Source organism: Emys orbicularis, chromosome 3 (genome assembly GCF_028017835.1).
Source record: "Emys orbicularis isolate rEmyOrb1 chromosome 3, rEmyOrb1.hap1, whole genome shotgun sequence".
NCBI classification, from domain to species: Eukaryota; Metazoa; Chordata; order Testudines; family Emydidae; genus Emys; species Emys orbicularis.
In genome coordinates, this window is record NC_088685.1 from 137,276,063 (window position 1) to 137,286,717 (window position 10,655).

At 42.7% G+C, this 10,655-nt stretch overlaps 1 protein-coding gene across 1 annotated transcript in view; it reads left to right on the top strand.

The window, feature by feature from the left end:
- The window catches only part of GGPS1 (geranylgeranyl diphosphate synthase 1), a 48,215-nt gene extending 40,562 nt beyond the window's left edge, over positions 1-7,653 (top strand). Inside the window, exons 2-3 of the mRNA XM_065401918.1 lie at positions 301-371; positions 6,265-7,653. Coding sequence (XP_065257990.1) covers positions 301-371; positions 6,265-7,026 — 833 coding nt within the window. The 3' untranslated portion in view covers positions 7,027-7,653. The remainder of the gene's footprint in view (positions 1-300; positions 372-6,264) is intronic.
- The last annotated feature ends 3,002 nt before the right edge of the window (positions 7,654-10,655 follow it).

Genomic DNA, 10,655 nt, shown 5'->3' on the forward strand with positions numbered 1-10,655 from the left:
TTTAACGTGAGGCCACTGATATGACTAAGCAAGATGCTGCTTATTCTATATGTTATGGAAGCAGTCCACCTTTTCCCACTTCCCGCAGTACTTAAGCTACTATAATCTGCCAACTTAAGTCAAAACTCATTGGGGACATTGGTACTGATCAACTTTTGTTCTTATTGAACCAGTTGTTCTTATAGTGGTGGGTGGTAATTGTTAGAAATAGAGGCATGGAATTATTGTACCGGTATTTGACTTTTTGTCTATTTGATCTTATGGAATTTCCTTCCTCAATATTTAAACCTTTTTTTACAGGTAAACAAGTGAGAACCAAACTGTCACAGGCCTTTAATCACTGGCTGAATGTTCCAGAAGATAAAATACAGGTACCAGTCACTTTCTCTTTATTGGTTAAAAAAGGAGGTATTTTTAAAACTATAAGAGATACAGATGACGGATTCCCTTAGTTTAGATAGCATCGAATACTGATGAATCCCGAACTCTTCCATTTATTTTTTGCAGAAGGTGGCTTGGCTTGTTGGAAAGCAGTTTCCTATGCCTTGCAGCCTTGTGAATTTAATGTTCATAAAAAGGAAAACATCTGCTTATTAACATTACTCAAAATGTTACGTTTTTGTGTGTAACGTGTTTCTCCAAAATGTGTATTTAACCTGTTTATCCTTAAAGGTTGTAATTGAACAGCTATCACTGTCCTCCTCTCGATCCCTTAACACAGCACTTTCAGTGACCTGTCTGAGAAACTAGCCAATTGCTCTGCAAATCATACATTAAGCACAGTGGGTTGGGAAAGGGCCATTTGTTGCTTGATATTTCCCATGTCAAAATCACAAGCCAACGGCTGTATGAAGTCTTCAATAACTAATCAGTTGTTTGTTGTGTGCCAGTTTTGAGCAAAGCATCTAGATGATGATCATGTTGCGCCTCAGTGCAGAGATGGATGGTCACCAGCACACCCTAGTCAGACGCACTGAACCAGGGATCAGGGTTCTTTCACCTAATATTCAGTTCCTGGCAGGTGTCACTTCTGACTACATGTCAGGAACCCTCAGTGTCTGGCTGTATGCCCCCACCATGTGGCTCTGTCAAGTCAAACATTCTTTTCAGAAATCTAGTCTGCAGTGCATTTTTTCTAAATTAACTACATCTAAGGTATAAAAGCTTCTTCTCACCAAATATTATCTGACGAGATCAATTCTCCAACTCTTATTTCTGACAGTCTTATCCAGCCAGTCCATACGTTGATTTCATTAGTGACCGTACTTCAATGTTGAGGTTCTTGTTAGGACTGTCAAGCGATTAAAAAAATTAATCGCACTGTTAAGCAATAATAGAATACCATTTATTTAAATATTTTGGATGTTTTCTACAGTTTCAAATATACTGATTTCAATTACAACACAATACAAAGTGTACAGTGCTCACTTTATATTTTTATTGCAAATATTTGCACTGTAATACTATTTATTTTGTTTGTTTTTCAGTTCACCTACAAGTATTCAAAAATAAAACAATGTAAAACATAAATTCACTCAGTCCTACTTCTTGTTCAGCCAATTGCTCAAACAAACAAGTTTGTGTACATTTACAGGAGATAACGCTGCCGGCTTTTTCTTTAGTGTCACCTGAAAGTGAGAACAGGCATTCGCAGGTCACTGTTTTAACCAGGGTCGCAAGATATTTGTGTCAGATGTGGTAAAGATTCATATGTCCCTTCAGGCTTCGACCACCATTCTGAGGACATGCATCCATGCTGATGACTGTTTCTGCTCAATAACAATCTAAAACAGTTCAGACCGAAGCATGTTCATTTTCATCATCTGAGTCCGATGCCTCTGGCAGAAGATTGATTTTCTTTTTTGGTGGTTCGGGTTCTGTAACTTCCTCCTCAGAGTGTTGTTTTTATAAGACTTCTGAAAGCAAGCTCTACACCTCATCCCTCTCAGATTTTGGAAGGCACTTCAGATTCTTAAACCTTGGGTCAAGTGCTGTAGCTATCTTTAGAAATCTCACATTGGTACCTTCGTTGCGTTTTGTCAAATTTGCAGTGAAAGCATTCTTAAAACGAACATGTGCTGGGTCATCATCAGAGACTGCTGTAACACACAATATATGGCAGAATGCAAGTAAAACAGAGCAGGTGACATACAATTCTCCCCCAAGGAGTTCAGTCACACATTTAATTAACACTTTTTTTTTTTTAATTCGCGTCAGTATGGAAGCATGTCCTCTGGAATGGTGGCTGAAGCATGAAGGGGCATATGACTGTTTAGCATATCTGGCATGTAAATACTGTACCTTGCAATGCCGGCTACAAAAGTGCCATGCAAACACCTGTTCTCACTTTCAGGTGACATTGTAAATGAGAAGTGGGTAACATTATCTCCCGTAAATGTAAACAAACTTGTTTGTCTTAGCGATTGGCTGAACAAGAAGTAGTACTGAGTGGACTTGTAGGCTCTAAAATTTTACATTGTTTTGGTTTTGAGTGCAATTATGTAACCAAAAAACCCTACATTTGTAAATTGCCTTTTCATGATAAAGAAATTGCACTACAGTACTTGTATGAGGTGAATTGAAAAATACTATTTCTTTATATTATTTTTTATTACAAATATTTGCATGGTAAAAATGATAAAAGTGAGCACTTTACATTTCGTATTCTATGTTGTAATTGAAATCAATATATTTGAAAATGTAGAAAAACATCAAAAATGTAATAAATTTCTATTGGTATTCTATTGTTTAGCAGTGCGATTAAAACTGCGATTTATCTCAATTAATTTTTTAATCGCAGTAAAAAAAATTTTTTAGTTAATCACGTGAGTTAACTGTGATTAATCAACAGTCCTAGTTCCTATGCAGTGTGTGGATAAAGAAGTCTGTTTCTGGTTGTTCTGAGGGTGGCATTTTAGGGACAGAGTAAAGTTTGGTTGGGTGACCTGAACTATGTATTTGCCTACCTTCAGAGACAGCACATCTGAAGCATAATCTTTATTTTCTTTTCCATTTTCCTGTGATGATATAAAAGCATGGCGGTATTCTTGTTTTCTGAAACAATATTTGTTTCCAGTCAAAGTTAACAAAGGCTGTATTAGCTCTATCAACATCCTTGGATTTTAAATGTTTAACTTAATCAGTGATTGTTCCTGTAGGCCCCTCAAGCAGTGCAGGGATTCCAGTGAAGTACTGAAGCAATGCAGGAATAGGCCACATTCCTTCTGAGAAAACCTCTCTCTTCCACGGGGCTTCCTTTTCCCATTTCCCAATACTACTTGTGCCCAGGTGGCTTCATCGCATTCGTTCACTCCAGACCCACATACACTCTGTCTAGTTCCCTGTCAGCTATTCTTTTCCACCCTTCATGAGCATCTACCCATGGGCCATCCATGTTTTGAAAAGTACATTAAAATGTATAACTTTAAAATATGTGTAGTATACTTTTTGTGCATATAGACATACACACATTTTTTTATTATTGTGATAACATCCTGAAATGTTACCACAAAACCTGCAGATACCATCTTAAAATTTAGGAAAGGCTAAGACTTCTTAGTAGAATGTGGTTCACAGAAACTTCAAATCAGCGAGATCTAGCCAAAAAACTTAATGAACAACAATGTATGAGTGAAATAAAACTACAACACAAACTTCTGAGTGACTTTGTACCAAACTTTCCAGAGAGTCTATAGTGGGATGATACAGTGCATGAAATATCAGGGAATTGGGTTTCTTTTTTTTTTTTTTCCTTTCTTTAAGGGGTAGGTTTGAAAATCATGCTTAGAATGGAAAGCTGGCTTCAGCCTTAACTATGGAGCAGCTGCTGCCTCTCTGTAATTCATTGTGACTTTAACTGCATGAAGCCTTGTAATATGGGGCAGTCCACAGCATTCAGCTCTTTCTATTAAGCATTTCTTTCTTTGGTTCCAGTAAGGGATCCTACGAGGCTAACTTCTCAGATCACTGCAGTCTTCAATCTCCTGACTGTTGACCTCTCCCCTAACTTAACTATCACTTTTAAGCCACTGATAATCAAATTACATATCTTCTGACACCTTTATGTTCTTCACTGGCACCACACTGGCTGTCTTGACCAAATACATTTGTGGATTCATTTAATTTCTTTACCAGGCAGCTAAATGTCAGAATCACTTCTGAGCAAAAGAAGCACCATCAAACAACTGTTCCCTTACTTAAAGTTTTGACAGCAAATATCATCCTTGTTCACGAATGCTGCATCTTGCATCTCCAAGTCTACATATCACCCATCACCTTTGCACCATTGCTTGTGAACACTGCTACACTATCTCCACCGGTTAGGATGGATGAACATTTCTGTTAGTCTCTTCTAGATGATTGCTTCCCCAAGTCCTAGTTGTTTGATTTCAGAATATGCAAAATTATGTTCTTCTTTCTCTCTAGTACAAAGAAACACTTCCACACTACCCAATCCTGTCAATTCCACTGTCTCCTTATTTATGCCAGGATCCAGTTGAAAGCTGCTGCTTTTTATTTTTTTTTAAACACCTTCCATGGTGTTCATAGTCAGTTCAACTCCAGAAGAAATTATCAGATCATATAGCCTGAGTTCCTGTAGATTATAGGCCACTAATACCATCCAGACATCCACACACCTAAATTCAACAACTGAAATTAGACCAAAGTTTTACAACCCTCAGGAGACTGTTACTGTGTTCACAGGAAGAGGATAGGAGAGACTGAGATGTACCAATACCTAAGCCCCATGCAATGGCAGGGAATTAAGTGAAAGATACCCAGATGATCCTCGCAAATTACCTATGCCCCAAGCTGTAGAGACTAAAAACCCCCCAAGGTCACTGCCAGTCTGACCTGGGGGACAATTTCCTTCCCAACCCCACATATGGCGATGAGATTCTGAGCAAGAATCTGAGAGAGAATTCTCAATACCATCTCAGAGCACTGGCCCACCCTGCCCTGTGTCCTATCTCCATCTGATGCTTCAGAGGAAGGAGATCCAAAAAATGTATTTGGGGAGGGGAGAGAATGTCCCTTCCTGACCCCGGCAAGTGATCATCTTAAGCCCTGAAGCATGAGCTTTAGAAACATAAGACCTAAACTGGAAGGGGACCCCAGGATGGCTGAGCCCTGCCCCCCCTCCCCCCCCCATGCCCCGAACATCCCTGTCATACAATCCCACTCTTAGAGCTTGACAAGCTCTTTCTTAAAGCTAATTAGGATGTTTGCCCCCCCAAATCCTATTGGGAGGCCATTCCAGAAACTTAACTCTTCTGATGGTTAAAAACCTTATAATTTCCAGCCTAAATTTATTAATGGTCAGTTTATATCCAATTGTCCTTGTGGCACTATTGTTCTTTAGCTTAAATAGCTCTTCACCTTCCCTGGTTTTTACCTCCTGATGTATTTATAGAGAGCAATTCATATCCCTTCTCGGCCTTCGTTTTGCTAGGCTAAACAAGCTAACCTCTTAGTCTCCTCTCATAAAATAGTTGTTCCATCTTATCTTACAGGCCATGCCCCCATCTAATGTACTCTGATTTCATACAATCTCAATGCTAGCATGTGTCTTTTCTCTACAGTTTCTGCCATTTTAAACTAGCTTTCCCACTGACTGTTCATCTGCTTCCAAAAATCTCATCTTGGAACCACACTTCTCCCTTGCCTGGCTAAAGAGGAGAGAGCAACGGTAGTACTGAGGGGTGAATTATCATTCTGGAGGGAGATTACTAGTAGGAGTTCCTCAGGGATTGGTTCCAAGACCAATCTTGTTCAGTATTTTTCTGAATGACCTTGGCACAAAAGGTAGGAGTGTACTAATGAAACTTGCTGATACAAAGTTGGGAGGCCTCATCAGTATGAAGGAGGATCAGTATGTTCTACAGGAAAATCTGGATGACCTTGAAGATTGGAGTGACAGAAATGGGATGAAATTCAATAGTACAAAAATGTAGGTCATGAATTTAAGGTCTAATTTCTGCTACAGTCTGGAGGCACATCAGTTGAAAACAACAGAGGAGGACAGACCTGGGGGTGTTGGTCGATCTCAGGATGACCGTGAGCTACCAGTGTGATGTGGCTGCAAAAATAATTTTCATGCAGAAGGCCAATAATGGAGCTCTAGGGAGCCCCTCGCAACAGAGGGAGGAGGTGGACCAACTAAAAATAAGCAAAATACTAAGTTAATTCAGTGTAAATGCAAAATATTCCACAAATTTAGAACTTATTTTACAATGTAAGACTTTTCTCTTCTTGTATTATTAGGTTATTATTGAAGTGACAGAGATGTTGCACAATGCCAGCTTACTCATAGATGACATTGAAGATAACTCAAAGCTACGACGGGGCTTTCCGGTGGCTCATAGCATCTATGGAATTCCATCTGTAATAAATTCTGCTAATTATGTGTATTTCCTTGGTCTGCAGAAGGTTTTAACACTTGATCACCCAGAAGCTGTGAAAGTGTTCACTCGTCAGCTGCTGGAACTCCATCAGGGCCAAGGTTTGGATATTTACTGGAGAGATACATACACCTGTCCTACAGAAGCACAGTATAAAGCCATGGTACTGCAAAAGACAGGTGGTCTCTTTGGATTAGCTGTGGGCCTCATGCAGTTGTTCTCCAATTATAAAAGAGACTTAAAACCACTCCTTAATACACTTGGGCTCTTCTTCCAAATACGAGACGACTATGCTAATTTACACTCCAAAGAATATAGTGAGAACAAGAGTTTTTGCGAAGATTTAACTGAGGGCAAGTTCTCATTCCCAACTATTCATGCTATTTGGTCCAGACCTGAAAGCACTCAGGTGCAGAATATTTTGCGTCAAAGGACAGAAAATGTAGATATAAAAAAATACTGTGTACATTACCTTGAGAATGTAGGTTCCTTTGAGTACACTCGGCAAACGCTGCAAAAGCTTGAATCTGAAGCATATAAACAGATTGAGTCACTTGGGGGAAATCCTGAACTTGTAGCACTAGTTGAACACTTAAGCAAAATGTTCAAAGAAAATGAAAATTAAGTAATTGATTTGACTTGTGGTTTGGGGAGGGAAACTTTAAAACCAGAATGTATTAACTAGACTTTCTTACTAAATCGATGTAAAGAAAAGTGTAGAAATGATGCTTATTTAAAATTACTTATAGAAACTGCTATATTAGATATTGTGTAAGTAGTAATTGAAGGGTATTTGTATGCACCACAAATTATCTCTGCAGCTTTAATTACAACTGCTTACAAAATATTGCATAGAGAAATAAACTTGCATAGATCTGTTAAGGTAAAATTGTTAATTTTAGTTTTTCATGTGAATCTTTCAGTTGTAATCTCCACTGCACAGTCAGTGGTGTTTATTTTAGCTATAGAGTTTGTGTCCTCTAAGATCATTGCAGGTTTTAATCTGATTGAGATAGGTTTGACTAAATTTCCATGTTAAATTGAATTTGCTCTGTTTAGGAACTTTTGTATTTTTTTTTTTAAACATGGAGATTTAGGTAACACTTTTTTGCAATATATTCCTTGTCCTTTTTAAAGTTAACAAAAATAGGTTTTATTAAAGTGGAATGGAAGGAGAAGGAAGGCTCCACAATGGTCAATGACTTTTGCTGTACAACAAACCAATCTAGATGTGTCGCCACAGAGCCAGATGTGGGGAACGATGGTATAATAGGCAAATCAGTGTTGCCAAATGGATTTGAAATCATGAGTTATTTTAGCATGAATCATTCAGAGCATTAGCTTGGCCAGCAAGGGCACAGGCATTGTCCATTCAAGTGGCACTAACACTCTGGTCTGATATACCACCGTAGTCCCAATTTCTTGATACCCTCAGTTACCTAAAGGAGACTATGTCTACACTACGAGGGTAGTTCGATTTCACTTAAATCGAATATGTGGAATCGATATTGCAAAGTCGAACATGTGTGTCCACACTAAGGACAGTAATTCGACTTTGTGAGTCCACACTAACGGGGCAAGCGTCGACATTGGAAGCGGTGCACTGTGGGCAGCTATCCCACAGTTCCCGCTGCCCATTGGAATTCTGGGTCGAGACGCCAATGCCTTCTGGGTAAAAAAAATGTGTCGAGGGTGCTTTTGGGTAATTGTCGTCATCCGTCCGTCACTACCGCCCTCCCTCCCTCCCTGAAAGCGCCAGCGGGAAATCAGTTCGCGCACTTTTCTGGTTAGTGACAGCGCGGATGCCACAGCACTGCGAGCATGGATCCTGCTGTGACCATCGCTGCAGTTGTGGCCGTTGTCAACGCCTCGCAGCTTATCATCCACCTTTCCCAGAGGCAGATGCAGATAAACCAGGCGAGGAGGCTACGGCACCGCGGTGAGGGCCTGAAGTCTGAGAGTAGCACAGGCCTGTCAGAAAGCACGGGTCCCAGCGCCGAGGACATCACGGTGACAATGGGTCATGTGGATGTTGTGGAACGGCGATTCTGGGCACGGGAAACAAGCACAGACTGGTGGGACCGCATAGTGCTGCAGGTCTGGGATGAATCCCAGTGGCTGCGAAACTTTCGCATGCGGAAGGGGACTTTCCTTGAACTTTGTGAGTTGCTGTCCCCTGCCCTGAAGCGCAATGACACCCGGATGCGAGCAGCCCTGACTGTCCAGAAGCGAGTGGCCATAGCCCTCTGGAAGCTTGCAACGCCAGACAGCTACCGGTCAGTCGCGAACCACTTTGGCATGGGCAAATCTACCGTGGGGGTTGTTGTGATGCAAGTAGCCAACGCAATCGTTAAGGTACTGCTCTCAAAGGTAGTGACCCTTGGAAACGTGGAGGTCATCATAGATGGCTTCGCCGCGATGGGATTCCCAAACTGCGGTGGGGCTATAGATGGAACTCACATCCCTATCCTGGAACCGGAGCACCAGGCCAGCCAGTACATCAACCGAAAGGGCTACTTTTCAATGGTGCTGCAAGCACTGGTGGACCACAGGGGACGTTTTACCAACATCAACGTTGGATGGCCGGGCAAGGTTCATGACGCTCGCGTCTTCAGGAACTCTGGTCTGTTTAGACGGCTGCAGGAAGGTATTTACTTCCCGGACCACAAAATAACTCTTGGGGATGTGGAGATGTCTACAGTGATCCTTGGGGACCCAGCCTACCCGCTAATGCCCTGGCTCATGAAGCCCTATACTGGCGCCCTGGACACTGAAAAAGAACTCTTCAACTACCGGCTGAGCAAGTGCAGAATGGTGGTGGAGTGTGCTTTTGGCCGTCTCAAGGGAAGATGGAGAAGCTTACTGACTCGCTGTGATCTCAGCGAAACCAATATCCCCATTGTGATAGCAGCTTGCTGTGTGCTCCACAATCTCTGTGAGAGCAAGGGGGAGACCTTTATGGCGGGGTGGGAGGTTGAGGCAAATAGCCTGGCTTCTGATTACGCCCAGCCAGACAGCCGGGCGATTAGAAGAGCCCAGCAGGACGCGCTGTGCATCCGGGAGGCTTTGAAAGCTAGGTTCCAGAGTGAGCACGGTTACCAGTGACTTTTCAGTTTCTGTACAGAGAAGCTGAACCTGCCCCCGTTTCCTTACCCAGTTAATGTTGACTATCCTCTCCAGTTACATACCCCCTTCACCCCCTTCCAAAAAAATAAAATCAGTTTTATTTTCTTAATGAACACCGTTGTGTTTATTACTGTTTTCGCGGGAATGTTTTAAACCTGGGACGCAGACTGTGGTGGGGAGCGGGTGTAGTGTACTGATGCAAATGATGCTTCTAAACTCCAGGAATGACAGGATTTGCAGTGGTGGACTGGTTGTTTCAACGGAGCCTGCCAGCCCTCCTGAGCGGGACTGCGTGTATGTGGGGGCTATGTGACTTTATGGCAGGGGGAGGAGGGTTACAGATCCCCTGCTGCGTGGCTCTGTGATCCAGGAAAAGGACCGCTGCATAAGATCTGTAACTGCCCTCCCCCGCCACAAAGTCACAGAGCAACCCCCCCCCCACACACACACACATAACATGAAAACCACCTCCCAGAATGACCAGGGTAACTAGTCACTGCACTGTGTATGTGCCCTCCTGCTGGACCTGCCCCCGCCTCTGTACCCTGCTGAAGGTGACTGTCCTGTCCAATTACCAAGCCCTTTCCCCCCCTTCAGACAGACTCTCCTCCAAAAGAACATGATGGAAACAGTAATGAACAGAAACATATTTTTTATTAACAACCACACATGAAACTGCGGGGCGAAACTTGGACGGGGGCTTGGGTGAGGTGGGAAGGAAAGGACTTTTCAAATTTTGGGGAATGACAGTCTTCTGGTGCTTGAGCAGTCTGCAGGGGTGGAGTGAGAGTTTTCACGGACTCTGCCGCCCCTCCTTGTTTGGACTTTGGGCGAGGGGGGTATGGGACTTGGTGGCGGGGGAGGGCGGTTACTGATAGACTGCAGCGGGGCTCTGTCCTCCTGCCTCCGTTCCTGCAGAACATCAACAAGGCGCCGGAGCGTGTCCGTTTGCTCCCTCATAAGTCCAAGCAGCGTTTGAGTCGCCTGCTGGTCTTCCTGCCGCCACCTCTCCTCACGTTCCATGTGTGTCCGGTGCATTTGGGACAAATTCTCCCTCCACTGGTTCTGCTGTGCTGCCTGGGCTCGGGAGCAGCCCATTAGTTCTGAGTACATGTCCTCTCGCGTCGT